Source organism: Schistocerca piceifrons, chromosome 2 (genome assembly GCF_021461385.2).
Source record: "Schistocerca piceifrons isolate TAMUIC-IGC-003096 chromosome 2, iqSchPice1.1, whole genome shotgun sequence".
NCBI lineage: Eukaryota > Metazoa > Arthropoda > Insecta > Orthoptera > Acrididae > Schistocerca > Schistocerca piceifrons.
Window position 1 is genome coordinate 795,646,409 of NC_060139.1, and position 20,591 is coordinate 795,666,999.

General features: G+C 37.9%; 1 protein-coding gene across 1 annotated transcript in view; it reads left to right on the forward strand.

Moving 5' to 3' along the window:
* The window catches only part of LOC124777437 (transmembrane protein KIAA1109 homolog), a 527,366-nt gene that overhangs the window by 109,183 nt on the left and 397,592 nt on the right, over nt 1-20,591 (forward strand). The window contains exons 20-24 of the mRNA XM_047252842.1: nt 1,489-1,683; nt 3,204-3,323; nt 3,580-3,831; nt 15,096-15,268; nt 15,539-15,670. Coding sequence (XP_047108798.1) covers nt 1,489-1,683; nt 3,204-3,323; nt 3,580-3,831; nt 15,096-15,268; nt 15,539-15,670 — 872 coding nt within the window. The remainder of the gene's footprint in view (nt 1-1,488; nt 1,684-3,203; nt 3,324-3,579; nt 3,832-15,095; nt 15,269-15,538; nt 15,671-20,591) is intronic.

Genomic DNA, 20,591 nt, shown 5'->3' on the forward strand with positions numbered 1-20,591 from the left:
ACTTGTCACTCCCTTCACACTCCATCCCATTTTAAGGACGCTTGAGATGTATTAGCCCGAGCATTATATTTTTTGAGTCCGTGGGTCATTTACAGGCATGTTCAAAGTATGGTGAAATGGTTCCAAGTGTTCCAGAGTTATGCTCATCCATCACCAATTCTACAGTCCCAATCTCACAAAAAGAGATGCCAGGTATTTCTTATCCCCATGGAACTTGTCTCCTAATGCTAAAAGTTGTATATGTACCACATTGAATTGAAATTACTCAAGGTACTCCAGAGATGTGTTGAAAAATACTGGATTCATAAATAAGAAGTGTGGGATTCAAATTCTTATCTGGCTCATAGTTCACTTTCACTATGGTTTATGTATGTAACTTCAGACAGATGATGGGATGGATCCTTCAATAAAGTGGTAGCTGATCTTTTTCTCCATGCTTACCCAGCAGAGTTAGTAGTTCTCCATCTTTATTTACTTAAGTTACAACCTGCTGTTAAAACCTGAAGGAAAAAAAAAATTGTTTTTAACGAACATGCACAACAGCCTTTGAGCTGTTGATGACACTAGTGTGTGTATAAAATAAATTATGTGGAGCAGAAATGTACATTCAAGTTGATCTCAGTTCTAAGAAGTCCTATAATTTAAACTTAAGTTCAGTTGAGGTGTTTACAACTGATATAAACCTTCTAATTATTAGGGAGGACATTACTTAATTGGGCACTATGAAACATGAAAAAATTCCTTTCCCAGTCATTGTTTGACAAGAGGAGAATCCCTCTCATTCTGGGGTCTGAGTCAGCTTCCTTTCCTTCATAACCTTCCTGAACCTATCCCTCTTTCATCCTGAAGGAAGGAATGAATTAATAGCTTCAGATGTTATACTCTACTTTCATTTATTTTTATTTTCACTCTATAAATTGTTAATATGTAATAACTCAGGCTTATTGTACAATGCCATCAATATTTTTTTTATACAAAGTAATCCAAACAAGTTGCTCAGTGGTATGTAAAATGAAACATTATGTAAACAAAGTGGCTTGCAAGTATTTGAAAACTTTAAAAGTTAAGTTCTATGAGTTTTTAACTTAGTCAGTTCAGGAAAACTGGTTTTAATGAAAAGGGGAAAAAAGTGACAAGATTATACACAAAGTTGTAACTGAATGTAATCTTTATTCTTTTATAAACATTGAATAAAAACCAGTGGTTCAATTTGCAAAAACACTTGGCCCCCTCTGTATCACCAGAAGACATTGCAAATGTCATGAAGTATCTACACTTGGTGCCTCCAGAGTAGCAACACAGCTACACAAAGAGCCAGCATATGTTTACTGGGTCAGATGGAAAAATTACCATCTACTTGTAGGGTCAGTGTGTACTTTGTTTTATATTGTACTATGGTTGTGTAAAAAAGAAAAAAAAACTAGCCCCTAGTTGAAAATATTTTATTTATTTATTAATAACATAATGGCTCCTATGTAAATGTTGTAGAATTGCAGTGAAGGGGATCCTCCATGTCCCATTATACTACTGGAAAGATTTGGGTTTGAAATGAAGAAAAGTTACAAGGAAACACAACTACAGCTGCTGCTTTCCCCTTCAAGTTTGCTTGCTTTGGACACTGTTAGCCGATCACCAAAGGAAACTCATATTGCTCAAGGGCATCTTATGCTCTCAAGTTTACAGGTAAACATTAACATGGGAGCACTTTAGGTAAAAAGTTGTGGCATAATGCTTAGAAAAGGCTGTTAAATGCTAAGTTTTGATCATTCTTTATAAATTTTATAAGTACATTCTAGCTGTTGCTTCTGTGTATAAATGTTTTACTCAGCTAAAAGATATGGACTGCATTATTATAATTTGTTAGGATCTGCTTCTATAGAGCTTCTTGACCTTCATTTTAATAAAAATTGTCTTGTAAATACACCATTGTGTCATTGTTTTGCTTTCTTTCCCAAATCGCTTCTGTCTGGAGACTTGTACGAGAATGTGCCAAAAAGTAATGCCTCAGAATTCTTTTATTCTGTTCTCCATGTTGATTGAGATATTACATGTCATGCATAATACTCAGTGCACTATCCCACTTCGCTGACACAAGTTGCAACACTCTGCCGCTAGAGGGCTCCGAATTGTAGTATGTAACAAAGTGGTATGTAATATAACTGTGTCAGTATGTGAGAAACAGCTTATTGTAGTCAAGTTTCAAATTCAAAGAGTTTATCCACACATGGAGCATCCTCTCCTTCAGTGTGACAATGCCAGACCACACACGAGTGCTGCGACACCTGTGAAAATCAGATGCCTTGAATTCGTTGATAATTCTCCATATAATCCTGACTTGGTCCCATCCGCTTTTCATCCATTTCTGAAAATTAAAGAACACCTTGGAGGATTTCACTTTGATAGTAATGAAGCAGTGCAAGCAGAGGTGAGGTTGTGGCTCCATCAGTAACATCAAACATTCGACTGTGATGGTATCAATAAACTTGCCTCTCGTTGGGAGAAATGTGTTGATCACCAGGATGACTATGTTGAGAAGTAGATACAATATTAGAAAAAGGATACATTGCTACTCACCATAAGGCAGAGATGTTGAGTCTTAGACAGACAGACAGAGACACACACACACACACACACACACACACACACACACACACACACACACAATGCAAATGCAAATGCAAACACTACTCGCGCACAACAGATGACCACGGGCTTTGGCCATTGAGACCAGACTGTGGTCCTTGTGTGTGTGTGTGTGTGTGTGTGTGTGTGTGTGTGTGTGTGTGTGTGTGTTGTCTAATCCAAATGAGGACCTTTTTGCCCAAAAGCTTACTTGTTTGACAGTCTTTTCATTGTGCCTATCTGCGACTCAACATTTCAGTTATAAAGGTGAGTAGCAGTAAATCCTTTTCATAATATTGCCGTTATTCCATCCACTACTTCCCATTGCTTAATTTTGAGAAATAAGTATGTAGACATGAAGAATAAAGATGTAGGATGTTAATAGTTAGTTTTATTTAATATTCCTTAGAGTTTCCCAATAAAAACTTTGCAGGCATTACTTTTCAGCATGCCCTCACAATTTAGTATGTCGTGGATTTAAGATAATTTTAATGGTGTTAAACAAGTCTTGTTACTGTATCTTAGATTTGAATTACTAAATTGAATCCACCAAAGAAGAAAGAATTTATGTACAATTTTAGGTTCGTGGTCATGCAATGTTCAGTGATGAAGGACGCTCCCTCGATGATGAAACCTTGGAATATGCATGGATGTTGGAAATTCAGTTGGGAAAGCTTAGTGGAAAACTGTCTTCACCACAGGTAAGCTGAAACTCACAAAACCAGATAAAGTTGTAAACATAATAGCTCTGTGATTAGGAACATTGCTTGATGTATTTCTGTTGCTGCATTATGGTAGAGTTTAAATTAAAAAAGAAACATTGTACTTTTTACTGAATGCTTACCCATGTAATAGATTTCTGTTGTGGAGGTACATCTTGTTGTGACTTTTTTTATCTTTTTACAGGCACCTGTTTTAATGTTGTTTACTCACATACTTCTAATTGTGATATTACAGTTATACCACCTTGTTACTAGTCTGGAGACATTTGCGCTGATGGTGAAGGATGCAGAGAATCACTTGAGACCTTCCCGCTCACCACCTCATATGTGCCATCATGGTGTTCCACCTCTACAGTGCCCAGAGACAGATGTGGAGAATCGATATCTGTGTCCGTCAGGAGACCAGATTAAATATCGAATGATCAGACTGGCTGTGGATGCTCTGGACATTTACCTTCTTGAGAGTGGCACTGCAATAAATCTCTGGGTATGATTTTAACACAGAGTGCTTACATATGATGGCTTCCCTTTCTTGCTAATGCCATGTTGATTACATCACTCAGTTTATCTTTCTGTGAAAAGGATTGCCTTTCTTGCTTATGCCATGTTGATTACACCAATTCGTTTATCTGTCTATGAAAAGGATTTTCTTTTGCTATTTGTATGTTTGCATTTTAAACTAAATTAAAACAAACTAACTGCTGTTTAGCACTCAATTATTTGTATTTATACTAACAAGTGTTTCTTTTTAGTCATAACGAAACCCATCCTACATGTAAAGGCTGGTGTATCTTGTGTCTTTAATCTTTCCTGTAGTTATTTTATTTCTTGATAGACATTCTTGAAACCCTCACTGGGAAAATAGCTCTAACTTTTTCGCACCACTATTGTTATTGTGTATAAACTAATCTGAATAAGCTGTCACATAACATAAGTATTTAAAAAACAATTAGTATTTGGTTATTTCAGATAATATTGGTATTATGATAGTGATGTACAGTTTAATGCCACAACAATAATGAAGTGCTTATCAGAGCAGCCATCATTTTATTTGCTTGCAGAAATAATCCTCTTGATGCTGCAAGTTTTATAGTCAAGTCCACTAGAGAGATGCCAATAAAAGGAATTCTAAATGAAACATTTTCTAATTTATTGAATTGTTTTCTGCATATAGGCAATGAGGTAATGTACAGGAAAATACTAAATACAATTTTAATAAATAGAAATGAAGAAAGACAACCACTCACCTGTAGATAAAAGATGCATGCACCTGGAAATATGTATGAATTCAGAAATATTACTAGCTATTGAGTTACTGATGTTTTTGAAGTGTAAGTACACTCACACATACATCCAAATGTACACTCCTGTCACCTTGGAGATGTTTGAGTGGTTACATGGGAGATAACGGGAGGCATGATAGGTATGGTGACAAATGGATGTCAGTAGAAGTCCCACTGAAAGGGACAAATACAAAAGCACACACACACACACACACACACACACACACACACACACACACACACACACACACACAGAGAGAGAGAGAGAGAGAGAGAGAGAGAGAGAGAGAGAGAGAGAGAGAGAGAGAGAGAAGTCAGCATGTTCAAAGATTGGTTGTAGGAAGAGTGGTATGGCAAGTGACAGGAGAGGAAATTGAGATCGTATGCAGGACTTTACACCTGAGGGAACTATGTGAACATAAGACATGCAGGAGTGATTAGCATAGGTCGCAGCTTTGTCAATCATAGGAAACAGATGGTAATCAAAGTAGAACATTGAACATGATTATATGTTAAGAACTTTATTCAGAAACAACACTAGTTACCTGCTCCGCTTTGACATAGTTAGCGCCAAGTATCTATGGCTGGGTGACTTGTCTGGTGTAGTAATAATAAATTATGTGGATTATTTGAGAAGTAAGGTCTGAATTGCCTTAGCTAATTTAATGTCATGCGAACATTGAAACGCGCATGGGCACCAAATTCCAGCATGCCGTGCTCATCAGACGATACTATTTGCTGCTTCCAGTGTTAGTTCAAAATGTTTAAAACTTGATCATTCCACCGACTGTGAAATATGGTCAGTGGTTTGGGTTTTGACAGCAAGGTGACACCTAGTGGTAAATGGAAATGTCATGTGGCTATGGCCTCCCGTCGGGTAGACCGTTCGCCTGGTGCAGGTCTTTCGATTTGACGCCACTTCGGCGACCTGCGCGTCAGGTAAGCACGCTCCCTATCCCCTGTTGTAGTTGTGTGATTCCATTCCATTGACTGACATTTATACTGTGGGGTCATGTGAGAGGTCTGTGTCTTGTCCCGTTGGACAGTGTTCTCTAAAAACTGATCACCTTTTTTATGATACAGTCCAAAAACCCAAGAACACAAGCCATTCTTTTCACTTTGTGTTTCTCAGTAAGCAGCCTGGGAATCCAATGTGTGCACAATTTGTGAAATTGCGGAGAGAATTTTGTGCAAAGTTGTTCTACCCGCATTCAGAAATTCCTGTTGAACTTGTGAATTGCCATTCTTCATGAATCTTTTCATCTATGGTTTTCTATAAAATCAGCAACAGTAAATTAAATAACAAGTTTAATAAGGTACATTTATTTTATTTTCAAGCCATAATGCATTATACTTTCAAGGACTGCCAGGAAAATGTCCATGATGAACCACAATCAGGCCGACCATCAGTGTTCTCAGAAGATTTGTTCAAATCTGTGGATAGTTATATCAACACTTTTCAATAATAATATTTTGGCAACTAGCAAAACAAATTGATCACTTTTGTAATCTCATATTTAAAAATAAGGAATGAAGCACTTTAATCATTCTTGCTTGAGGAGAATCTCATTACTTAAAACCCAGTGTTACCTTTTTGTGGAGATATTCATCACAACACTGATTATAACTTTATATTGTTGTCTTTTCATGAACATTGACTCCCTTTGAGCACTGCGTGCTGTAGAAGTTTAAGATTTTCAACTAGTAAGTTAGCACAAAACTGAATCAATGCTGGAAAGTCTTGTCAGGTTAAAGTTGAATTGATTTAGAAATAGAAAATTGTTTTTCGACACAAGTCAGATTTAATGACCAAGATGTTGAGAGATACCATTCATAGATGTTACTATAGTTTGTGTAAGCCCCACAGTGTTGTGTGTACAAACCTCGTATTTGAAGCACTATATAAGGAACAAACTTGCTGAACAGGGAACAGAGGTATTAAAACTACATGTGGTTCTATTATAGTGGCCCATCCTCATACTCAGCATGACTTGCAGTGATGATTTGACTTTGACAACATGTTGATAGTTTCATCGAGTATTATGGGCTTGTACAAGTGCGCCCATCTTTCTCTTGAACCAATACTGTACTAAGACATTCACAGTCAAACCTTAAAGCTCCCACATTTGTTCTGCTTGACACTGCACATGTTTATATCTTTGTTCAACATTTGTATCATTTTATACCACAATGTCAGATCATACTTGGATTACGCCCATCCTTCAGGCAAGTCATAAATGCAGCTTCTTTCACAGTCCAAAAACCAAGAGCTCCTTCCTTCTACTCTTTGTGCAATGTGTTCATTACCACTACAGTGGTATCTATGGCAAAATGGTAATCAAGGGAAATATCTCGTACAAAATTATAAAAGTTTGATGCCAGATCCTGATACAGTATCTCTAACATTATTGCAATTGCTTTTTTTAAATTTATAAATGCATGCAAAACAAACTACTCTACTTACAAGCAGATGGTGGGGAAATACTTGAAATAACCAAGTTGCTCCAGCCACTAAAAGATGGTGTGAGAATGCACTTTCTAACACTTTGTGATTCAGATGGTTATAACATTTAAAAAATCACAATAAAAAGAAATTATAGGCACTTTTGGGGCAGCATTACTGTGTGTGTGTGTGTTTTTTGGTATGTAGTTTCATTAATTAATACATGTGTTTAAATTTGTAATTATAGATATATGCTGCTCATGTAAGTTGTCGGCAATTGTATCTGAAATGTTCACACATGCTTAGATCAAAAAGTACCATATTTGCCTGAGTACAAGATAAGGGAGTATATGACCAGGGACAACCAGGAAATCTGGGATAACCTTGGGAATTTTTTCATGTGGGAGAAAATCAGGAAAAACCCTAATATTTTTTGGAATTCCAGGAATTTCTCATTGTTTTAGTTTTCAGTTAAATTTTTGTAGTTTTGAATGTTAAGAAATGATACTCATTTTTACTTTCTTTTTTTTGTTTTTCCCCACTACTGCAGTACAATACTGCAGCAATAAAACATAAATGAGAGGGAAAAACCAAAACAAAATTTAAGTTGCAAAGGAAGTGTGCCATTTACAACAATAAAACACAGTGCACACACAAACATCTGCTAACAGCAAAATGTGTCAAAGGCTTTAGGACGAAGACTATGCAGTACTTCATAACAACAAACTGCTTCCAATGAACATGACATCACAATGATTTTCATTAGGTACTTTGAGCAGTTGCCACTGGGCTTATGTGCATGTTCAGTTGAGTTGTACATGAGCAGTACCTTCTCCCTCTTCTGGCTGCTTTAAATGTGGCTGTTAGCTGTATCAGCAGTAGTAACAAGTAGCCAGATGCTGCCAGGAAAAATTTTTCTGACTTGCCCAAGCTGCCAGATTCGTGCATGCGCAGAGCAGTCTGAGTTGTAGTGGGGAGGGGTGTAGTCACCACGTGACCCATGTTTACCTTTAGTGTTTTTGCTTTTTTCCCTTCATTTACAGCTCTCACATCAAATGAAAACAAAATGGATTTCTGTGGCTGAGAGCTGTCAAGTGATTAAAATACATTCACATAATTATGGAAGGCTAAAATATGTTATTAGTTTCAGTTTTAGGATTTTATTTTATTTCCAGGTTTTCAGCAGTCAGGCATTGCAGAACAATGAAGTTCTTTTTGTCTATTTGTTAAAGAAATTTGGCTTTTATTAATCTTTTCCACAGATCAGTCAATTTATTTGAAACACTGGTGGCTATTGTCTACTGTTTGCTGAATTTTAAGTGCTCATTTCTATCTTCTGGCTGTTATGCCACAATAAAGAACCAAACATGAGAAAATACAGTACTGATATCCCAAGAAAATTTGCATCCCAAGAACCACACTGAAAAGCTTAATATCAATTTGGGCCCTACTTCTTTGTGAATCTGGACATAAGAATGTGCACTTCAAGCTGAATTGTGAAATTTAGTATGATTTATGAAATTCTGATGCTCTTGGAGTATCCTCTGTTTCATTTATGACTTAATGAAAGATCTCTTAATGTTATATACATACAAAAATATGGGCTTCCTACGTCAATAAGGCAGGTAGGTTAGAAAATTTAAAAAGGGAAATGGATAGGTTAAAGTTAGATATAGTGGGAATTAGTGAAGTTCGGTGGCAGGACGAACAAGACTTCTGGTCAGGTGAATACAGGGTTATAAATACAAAATCAAATAGGGGTAATGCAGGAGTAGGTTTAATAATGAATAAAAAAATAGGTGTACGGGTAAGCTACTACAAACAGCATAGTGAACGCATTATTGTGGCCAAGATAGACACGAAGCCCACGCCTACTACAGTAGTACAAGTTTATATGCCAACTAGCTCTGCAGATGACGAAGAAATTGATGAAATGTATGATGAGATAAAAGAAATTATTCAGGTAGTGAAGGGAGACGAAAATTTAATAGTCATGGGTGACTGGAATTCGTCAGTAGGAAAAGGAAGAGAAGGAAACATAGTAGGTGAATATGGATTGGGGCTAAGAAATGAAAGAGGAAGCCGCCTGGTAGAATTTTGCGCAGAGCATAACTTAATCATAGCTAATACTTGGTTTAAGAATCATGAAAGGAGGTCGTATACATGGAAGAACCCTGGAGATACTAAAAGGTATCAGATAGATTATATAATGGTAAGACAGAGATTTAGGAACCAGGTTTTAAATTGTAAGACATTTCCAGGGGCAGATGTGGACTCTGACCACACTCTATTAGTTATGAACTGTAGATTAAAACTGAAGAAACTGCAAAAAGATGGGAATTTAAGGAGATGGGACCTGGATAAACTGAAAGAACAAGAGATTGTACAGAATTTCAGGGAGAGCATAAGGGAACAATTGACAGGAATGGGGGAAAGAAATACAGTAGAAGAAGAATGGGTAGCTTTGAGGGAGGAAATAGTGAAGGCAGCAGAGGATCAAATAGGTAAAAAGACGAGGGCTAGTAGAAACCCTTGGGTAACAGAAGAAATATTGAATTTAATTGATGAAAGGAGAAAATATAACAATGCAGTAAATGAAGCAGGCAAAAAGGAATACAAACGTCTCAAAAATGATATCGACAGGAAGTGCAAAATGGCTAAGCAGGGATGGCTAGAGGACAAATGTAAGGATGTGGAGGCTTATTTCACCAGGGGTAAGATAGATACTGCCTACAGGAAAATTAAAGAGACCTTTGGAGAAAGGAGAACCACTTGTATGAATATCAAGAGCTCAGTTGGAAACCCAGTTCTAAGCAAAGAAGGGAAAGCAGAAAGGTGGAAGGAGTATATAGAGGGTTTATACAAGGGCGATGTACTTGAGGACAATATTATGGAAATGGAAGAGGATGTAGATGAAGATGAAATGGGAGATATGATACTGCGTGAAGAGTTTGACAGAGCACTGAAAGACCTGAGTCGAAACAAGGCCCCCGGAATAGACAATATTCCATTGGAACTACTGACGGCCGTGGGAGAGCCAGTCCTGACAAAACTCTACCATCTGGTGAGCAAGATGTATGAAACAGGCGAAATACCCTCAGACTTCAAGAAGAATATAATAATTCCAATCCCAAAGAAAGCAGGTGTTGACAGATGTGAAAATTACCGAACTATCAGCTTAATAAGTCATAGCTGCAAAATACTAACACGAATTCTTTACAGACGAATGGAAAAACTAGTAGAAGCCAACCTTGGGGAAGATCAGTTTGGATTCCGTAGAAACACTGGAACACGTGAGGCAATACTGACCTTACGACTTATCTTAGAAGATTGATTAAGGAAAGGCAAAACTACGTTTCTAGCATTTTTAGACTTAGAGAAAGCTTTTGACAATGTTGATTGGAATACTCTCTTTCAAATTCTGAAGGTGGCAGGGGTAAAATACAGAGATGGAAAGGCTATTTACAATTTGTACAGAAACCAGATGGCAGTTATAAGAGGTGAGGGGCACGAAGAGAAGCAGTGGTTGGGAAGGGAGTGAGACAGGGTTGTAGTCTATCTCCGATGTTATTCAATCTGTGTATTGAGCAAGCAATAAAGGAAACAAAAGAAAAGTTCGGAGTAGGTATTAAAATCCATGGAGAAGAAATAAAATCCATGAGGTTCGCCGATGACATTGTAATTCTGTCAGAGACAGCAAAGGACTTGGAAGAGCAGTTGAATGGAATGGACAGTGTCTTGAAAGGAGGGTATAAGATGAACATCAACAAAAGCAAAACGAGGATAATGGAATCTAGTCGAATTAAGTCGAGTGATGCTGAGGGAATTAGATTAGGAAATGACACACTTAAAGTAGTAAAGGAGTTTTGCTATTTGGGGAGCAAAATAACTGATGATGGTCGAAGTAGAGAGGATATAAAATGTAGACTGGCAATGGCAAGGAAAGCGTTTCTTAAGAAGAGAAAATTGTTAACATCGAGTATTGATTTAAGTGTCAGGAAGTCGTTTCTCAAAGTATTTGTATGGAGTGTAGCCATGTATGGAAGTGAAACGTGGACGATAAATAGCTTAGACAAGAAGAGAATAGAAGCTTTCGAAATGTGGTGCTACAGAAGAATGCTGAAGATTAGATGGGTTGATCACATAACTAATAACGAGGTATTGAATAGAATTGGGGAGAAGAGGAGCTTGTGGCACAACTTGACTAGAAGAAGGGATCGGTTGGTAGGACATGTTCTGAGACATTGCGGGATCACCAATTTAGTATTGGAGGGCAGTGTGGAGGGTAAAAGATGAATACACTAAGCAGATTCAGAGGGATGTAGGTTGCAGTATGTACTGGGAGATGAAGAAGCTTGCACAGGATAGAGTAGCATGGAGAGCTGCATCAAGCCAGTCTCAGGACTGAGGACCACAACAACAACAACGTCAATGTAGCTGCGCACACACAATAAGGCCTGTTTTCTGGTACTCTCTGACATCTGCTGAAATGAATTCCAACATTTTGCAGAGATATACTGCAAATGGTGGTTTGAAAGGTGTTAGTTTCAAAATAAATCTCATTTTACGCAAGATGGGATATGTTATGTGTGCGAACGCCTTTGAATTTCTTAAATCATAGAGCATTTGATTCTCTGTTACAGCTTAACACTTTGAGGGCCAGCCACATAGAAGAATTTTACTTTACTTGTAGCTACACTGTGTATATTAATTTAAACCATTAACTTTTCCTCTTTGTATGTTCATGCTACTGAACAGTGATGTTGCTAGTGGCTGACTGAATCACGTGTTCTGTGCTCTGAATCTATGCTCTCAGTGGCTGGTGGAATATGTGACATGAGCTACGATTGGCTTACAAAAGTGCATCATGATCTCGCTTTCAGTGCTTCGGAAACTGACGTGTTGTGTTTGGTTGAATTCGAATATATACGTTTGTAATATGAAAGTATGCGACATATCATAATACTAAAATATGCATATTTTTCTGGGGTTCGTTTTCTAAAAGTCCCGGCAAGTTCTACGCTGATGTATAATACCTTAACCATTCAAAGGATTGATAAGTTTCACAGTCCCGAGGGAAAATGTAGTGTTGCTTGACATGGAAAAGGTGTATTTTGACCCGGGAGAAAGGGTATTTTTAACCAGGAAGCCTGGGAATTTTTTTTCGTGTCCATATATACAACCTGAAGATGACCCTGAATATAAGACATACTGCCTTTTTATTTACTTAGCCTGTAATATGTGGTATCACTATTTTTAATCATCATCATCGTGATCCTAACAGGACAGCTGTGACACTTATATCTTCATTGTCATAAATATTTGCTTATTTCTTCTGAATAGGTTTTGATTTCTGAGGCTATGATTATTGTTGGACCCAAGAACAAAGCTTTTTTTCTGAACACATAGCGGATTTCAATTCTATACTGACGTGAGAATGTTACACTCTCTCTTGCCTTCAAACATATCTTCAGCCTGCTGCTCTCTCATTGGCTTGGAGAACAGCAGCTGAAACACACCCCAAATAATTCCCATGTATGTTAAGTGAGCATCGACAAGATAGCTGTATGAAATAGGTAAGTAAGTCACACGCTCCAGTCTAGACATCTGGCATCTCCTGCAGAAATGGATGCTATTGCTGAGTATTTGGCCAATTGTAAAGTCAGTACAATTCCAGATATAAATAGATTCACACAAACTGCAGTTTAAACATAATAGATGTTCATAAAAAGCCAAAGTACGCAGTATAGATTCCCATGGTTAGCAGCACAATGAAATTTGCTGCCTGCTCACCACTCCCCACTGCACAGTCGTAGTTCACTGCCAAAGTTGTCACTGTTCCCCCTCCAACTCTTCAGTAGTGCTGTGCTGTGGACGGCAATATCTTTTAGGGTGCAGCTCGTACGTAGTTTTGCCTAGCAGCAACTAATACATAACTAAAAGATTGCAATCACAATTCAGTGCAATTCTTGAACTTTTGCTCATCCTGTGATCTAGTGCCATTTGTTGGTGCTGTCTGCATGGTAGGCCTTTTCTCTGTAATTTCTTCATGTGATAACAATTGCTATCAGTTTAATGTGATTTATTTTGTTTGTTAGACACTAACTTCTAGAATAATTTTCTTTCTCATTTCATCTTAATGTTATCGTCTTGTTCTAAAGCTAATTAAAAGCTGGTGGAGTTTTCCCCAGTATTCTAATATGGGAGCAGTGACCTAATTTCTCATTTGCAACCCACTCAGTAAATCATTAGAGTTTCTCATACCCAGATAGAAGATTGACTTTGGTTCAGGATCAAGTAATGTTTTCTGAAGTACAAGATTTTTCACCTCTGAATGTAACCTTTTCTTAAAAAGCAGCATAAATGTGTGGTACGCTGTATCCGTACATGTATGAGAACTTTTACTGCAAACCTGTTCAAATACAACAAAATGGTGTAATTTTATAGAATTTAAAGCTATTTCCTGCTGACTTTTGCGTAATTGTCAACTTCTAAGCAGAGTATTAGATTTGTTGTAGTGGCTAGGTCCTAGTTCCTAGTTTATCGTGTATTCCTTGCACATTGCACTAGCACTGCAAGTCACATGTCATGTGATTGTTCGAGCAAGGCTGATACTGTATCGTGTGTTTCGGCATATCGGAAATCTCGAGCTTATTCAAATGAAAATTCTGCTAAGCCCTACCTTTTGGAATTATTTAAAATAAATTTGTAAGAAATCTCAATAGCCAAAGCCTCATCTGTAAATGTAAGATGACCCCTATTTTAATCTACTACACGGCGTAAAGATGTTGACCTAAGCAGCAATAGTTTAAGCTGTGAGTATAGGCTGACCCCATATTTTTCAAATGATTAATTTGGAAAAAAACCTTGTCTTATAATTGGTAAAAACTGTATATTGTATATTGGAGTACTTACGTATAGAAACTATGTATCCATCATATCATTATTTGCACCATTGTGCCTTACACGAATGTCTATGCACCTCCTTGTCCTTGTTTGCACCTGGCAGAACATTTCATGAGCTATGCTTGAAAAGGCTTCCTAAACAGTTTTGTGGAATTCTAAATTAATATTGTGCCGGTGTTGAGGCTTATTGGACTTGATTATTTCCTGTAGTAAGTTGACTGGACTTTGTGGTTGCTATTTCAATGAGTCTGAAGATGTTGCTGAACCATGCCCAATTTAGCAGCCTCGAAATAACTTAACCAGGATCGTTCTCACCTAAAAAGCAAAGTATACTGGAGCTCTGACTTGTTGTAACTAAATATCTTGTCGTCAAGCTAAAGTATAGCCATGTTTGGACTACGTCCAAGTAAGTATTGCCATTTATGTACCCTTAAAAAAATGTTAGGTCAAGAAGGGTATGGGACTTCTCGTACACCGAGTAACTATATGCTCACAAAAAATTATTCAATCAGTAAATCCGTTGACATGTTTTATGTCGTGATGAAATGGTGCCACCATGTGAACCATGGAACATGTAAATAATCAGTTAACGAATGCCTAACACAAATGTATCATAGAAATCAAGACTATTTGAGGTAAGGCTTCCTTGAAGCTCAAAGGTTAGTTAGGTGTTGAGTGTTTATTGTTTGAAGAAATACAGGTGTACTTTCTCTTGTAATAAAGTTCAGAGTGATTTGGTCTGGATGTCTAATTCTTTGCAGAGTACTCATCAGTGATGTGTTCAAAATTAGTCCATTTGTGTCCTGCCAAGTCTGTTCTTTTATTTCATGCTCTCTTGGTAATAATTTCACCTAAATGCAGATGTGCTCTCTAAAGTTCAGAATGTTACAGCATCAGGTGTATTGTCCTAATCTTTTTAAGTTTATTGCTGCTTATTTCAGAATAATCTTGGTGTAATCCATTCTTAAACATTTCAGCTAACCCTCATAGGTCCTGTACTGTAATGGGTGTTGATATTATTTGAAGCACTTTAGTTTATAAACCAGTTTTTAATGTTTTGTGTAAACCTGTTGCATGGAACTGTAGAGATTTCTGCAGCAGTTTGCTTTATCTTTTCAGGCTTCTCCATTGCGCTTAGCTACATGCAATCTCCACGGCAGTCAGGTGAAGTCTGGTGTAACAGCTGTTCTACCTGCTGTACAAATTAAGCAGTATGTATCGACAGGAGGTGGTTTCAGTCACAGCAACACCAACACTGCTGGCAGTGGCCGATCACAGCATAATGGTTCTAAGTAAGTAGTATCAGTCTTATCTTATGATTCAGAACTGTGTGCTAGCCTGAGTGCTTCATATCTGAATATTAGAACATAATTGCTGCTTGTCGCAACTGATCAGTACAGTTTACAATCCCTTTAAGGGGTAAAATGACCCCCCCCCCCCCCCCCCCCCGTCCCAAATTCAGTTTCTAGTTTACAAAACCCATATAAAAACATGAGTTATTTATGAGTACACATTGAAAATTATTTGTCTTATCATTATACCATATGCAACTGTTTTTGTAGATTTCCATCAGTTGACAGCACGTCAATGGAACTGTGGCTAGAAGTTGGTTCTGTTACATTGGGCCCTCTTATTATTGAAGCTGCAATGTCTCTACCGACACCAGATCACAATCTGCACCTTATTCAACACAAGTAAGATAACTATCTTAGAATGGTCTTATTCTTCAACAGGAAGAGTAATTATGTGTTCCTTCTTAATAAACGAGCACATAATATTTTTGTAAAATGACAAAATAATACAACTTCTCAACAAGTTTTCTGAGATTTTTTTTTTTTTTAAATAAATGCGGTACACCTCTAGATAAATTTATTCCTACTACAGTACATTGCAGCATTAAAGGCTCAATATGTTTGTTAAAAAGGAACATGTAATAATTACTGTAGTTCTTCACTTCTTAATCATTGCTTAATTGAATAAAATTTCATATTAAGAAACTAACTTCATTGCTCCTAGGTCCTAGGCTGATATAATTTTTTAAGAGGCCATTATTCCACACTGTATTTCCTAAAAACATTTAATTTATTTAATTATCTATTATGAACTGCAACTGATAGTTTTAGTATCTGCATCAGTTTCAAACACTTGGAGTGCATACCAAGGTTCAAGAACAAATTAGATGTGTGTCTCTTTTATTTTTTGAAGAAAGGAAAAAAACAATGACTTTTTTAGAATAGAGCTTTCAAGAAAAATACCGGATGTACCTTTTGTAAGGTCAGATCTTCATATTGTGTTGAATGTCTTATCATTTTCGATGATGTAATCACCCAACATCCCAGAGGATTGTTCATGCATGTTACGTTTTTCCCACTTTGTTTTTCATTGTGTAGTGTACCAATTTTTACAGTGTTTAGTGACTTTTGTTTATGGTTTTCATTCAACAAGAGGATATTGGAAACTAAAAATAAATAAATAACTACTTTGTTGGCGCATCTAATGTGATCCAATTTGATCCTTTCTGACACATACTAGACTCTGACGAACAGTGCAGTACATAGTCTCTTTAGATTCCAGAGTTAGCAGCTACGTACAGTGACGTGGCTCCCATGGTCCAAGGAGATACTTGAATGAATAAATAAATACAATGAAATGAAATTTGGTGACTTGGGGATTCTTAGAAGTAATTCAGCCTCTCTAATGGGAAAGGTTTTGTGGATTGTAGATGATTGTAATATGTGTTTTCAGTGAGTAGTGGAATGCTTTTATTGCTCATGGGAGGAGGGAGACTAGGAAGGCAAGGAAAACATGATACTGGCACATAACATATTCATTTGAAAAGTACTAAATTACTGTCAGTTGCAACAATCCCATACGAATTATCTCTGACAGTGTTTAATTCCCGTATTGAAGGATACACTGGATGAACTTAATATTTATCGACATACTTGCACATAATCTCATGACCAACATTGTTTAAAAACCTTCTTGCTAAGAGTATGTATGCACCGTATCCATGTTTGGTTGCCGAAATTTGTACAAACAGGTAGATCAGGGAGTTAATAGTGTTTGCTATGCTCCAAAGAAGACTTAAACATCAGAGATAAAATGTGGTTGTCCATTGTGTTTTTTAATTCATTTATTCACACATCATGTCTTCATCTACATACACTCCAAGACAAAAAAAAGACACACCAAGAAGAAATTATCTGAATGAGACAGAAATCAATATTTGTGATGTACAGACAAACAAATGATTACAATTTCAGAAAAAAAATGAATAATTTATTCAAGAGATAGAGCTTCAGAAACTGAGCAAGTCAGTAATGTGTTGATCCACCTCTGGCTCTTATGCAAGTAGTTGTTTGGCTTGACATTGACTGATTCCATGCCAAATTCTGTCTGAATGGCACATTAGATCATCAAAATCCTGAGCTGGTTGGAGGGCCCTGCCCATAATGCTCTAGACATTCTCAATTGGGGAGAGACTGGCGACCTTGGTGGCCAAGGTAGTGTTTGGCAAGCCGAAGACAAGCAGTAAAAACTCTTGCCATGTAAGGGCGGATGTTAACTGACTGAAATGTGAGCCCAGGATGTCTTGCCAAAAATGACAACAAAATGGGGTGTAGAATATCATTGATGTACTGCTGTGCAGTAAGGGCTCTCTCGATGACAACCAAAGGGGTCCTGTTGTGAAAAGAAATGGCACTCCTGGTTGTCAGGTCGCACGGCAGGCGACACTCAGGTTGGTATCTCACCGCTGCCTGGGGGATGTCCAGACATGTCTTCACTTGTCATCAGGACTCAGTTCAAAGTAGGATTCATCACTGAAGACAATTCTACTCCAATCAATAAGATTCAGCCCAAAGAGCTGTCTGAAGGTGCTCCAGGGCAGTGATGGGATACGAACCTGACTGTCACCCTCCCTATGGCTCGGCAGTGGCCTGGGGTGCCATTTTGTTTTATAGCTAGACTCCTTCAGTTATCATGCATGGCCCTCTTACAGCATAGGGGTACGTCAACAATATTCCGCGCTCATTTCATTGCCCTTCATGCCAAGCTCCTGGACTTAAATTTCAGCAAGATAAAGCTGCCTGGGCCAGCAAATTTTAATTGTATGTTGTATGTGTACTTCACATCCACCAATTTCCATCCCATTTGTGTAATTCTTTCATGATGCATCTCCCTTCCCCTTAGTGTGTACGTAATCCACGAATCACAATATGGTGCGTGGTGAAGGTTATGCTGTACCACCGCTAAGCATTCCCTCTCCTGTTCCACTTGCAAATACAGCGAGAGAACAGCAACACTGTCTGTGTGTTTCTGTAAGAGTCTACTTTTCTCATCTTGTCGTTGCAGTCCTTACGCAATATATTGTTGGTGGCTGTAGGATCATCCTACAGTCTGTTGAAAATGCTGGTCCTCTGAACTTTCTGTAAAGTGTTTGGTGAGAAGAATGTGTCCTTCCCTCCAGGGATTTCCATTTGAATTTGTGGAACATTTTTGCAATACTTGCATGTTGGTTGAATCTGTCTGTAACAACAAATCTAGCAGCACATCTCAGAATTGCTTCAGTGTCTTCCTTTAGTCTGACCTGGTGGGAATCCAAACTCTCCAGAAGTAGTCAAGAATGGGTCGTACCAGTGTTCTGTACATGGTCTCCTTTACAGATGAACTACACTTTTCTAGAATTATACCATTAAAATGAAGTCGACCTTTTGCCATACAGATGAACCACACTTTCCTAGCACTCTCCCAATAAAATGAAGTCGACCTTTCACCTTACAGATGAACTACACTTTTCTAGAATTCTCCCAATAAAATGAAGTCGATCTTTTGACTTTTGTAGATCCTGTCTTGAAGGAGGGTGTTCACGGATGTGGAACGAGTGAGTTATACTAAAAATAAATTATGACTAGTGCTAATCAGTTCATACTGATAATTATGGGAATTATTTAGAATGTACTTAAGTGTGTGGTATGTGTGTGTGTGTGTGTGTGTGTGTGTGTGTGTGTGTGTGTGTGTGTGTGTGAGAGAGAGAGAGAGAGAGAGAGAGAGAGAGAGAGAGAGAATCAGCTTCTGCTCCTCATCTATTACTCAGTTGCTGTTTAATGCAAACATAAAAGGTTTGATTATGCTGCTCACTAGCATAGCCTGGTTGTGATGAAACAAGCCCACTGAGTCTTACTGGTCCATTTAACCTCTGCCATTCGTGCTTGTTACAATCCGTGCCAGGTGGTGATATCAAACTGCTTTGTGTTTCGCACCATGACCATCGTAACATACCCGTAACATGAGCTATGAATGGCTGCTTCAAGGTCTTTACAGCAGTGCTATATTCGACTCTGCTAGCACTCTGCTAACTATGTGGAGATGCAGGGCAATAACTTCTGGGGCAAGCAGTGAGGCGCAGCTTAAATGTAACGAGGTATGATATGCCAGCAACTAGGTTCCAGCAGCGAGGCTGCAGCATAAACGTACTCTAAGATTAAATGGAGTAAAATTCCATTATTGACCTTAAATAGGGATGCATAGCCTTTATGGAAATAATTTTTATTTCTAGTAGTGTGGTTGTGAATTGCACAGTTCATCGTAATTTCATTCTTGTTATTAAACTCAAATACCATACGGGAATATTTGTATTGGCTTGTAAATGTAAGAATCCCTGAAGAGATTTTTGCAAGATTTTTGAGTAACTGCTTTACACAATAATTTTACTGCACATATCTGTGGAATACATGATGATTTTTTTCTGTCATGTACAAACTCTAGGGATTGATTGATGAGAGGATATGGAACAAGCCGGCCGCGGTGGTCTAGCGGTTCTAGGCGCTCAGTCCGGAACCGCGCGACTGCTACAGTCGCAGGTTCGAATCCTGCCTCGGGCATGGATGTGTGTGATGTCCTTAGGTTAGTTAGGTTTAAGTAGTTCTAAGTTCTAGGGGACTGATGACCACAGATGTTAAGTCCCATAGTGCTCAGAGCCATTTGAACCATTTTTGATGTTGTTGTTGTTGTTGTGGTCTTCAGTCCTGAGACTGGTTTGATGCAGCTCTCCATGCTACTCTATCCTGTGCAAGCTTTTTCATCTCCCCGTACCTACTGCAACCTACATCCTTCTGAATCTGCTTGGTGTATTCATCTCTTGGTCTCCCTCTACGATTTTTACCCTCCACACTGCCCTCCAATACTAAATTGGTGATCCCTTGATGTCGTACCAACCGATCCCTTCTTCTGGTCAAGTTGTGCCACAAACTTCTCTTCTCCCCAATCCTATTCAATACTTCCTCATTAGTTATGTGATCTACCCATCTAATCTTCAGCATTCTTCTGTAGCACCACATTTCGAAAGCTTCTATTCTCTTCTTGTCCAAACTATTTATCGTCCATGTTTCACTTCCATACATGGCTACACTCCATACGAATACTTTCAGAAATGACTTCCTGACACTTAAATCAATACTGGATGTTAACAAATTTCTCTTCTTCAGAAACGCTTTCCTTGCCATTGCCAGCCTACATTTTATATCCTCTCTACTTCGACCATCATCAGTTATTTTGCTCCCCAAATAGCAAAACTCCTTTACTACTTTAAGTGCCTCATTTCCTAATCTAATT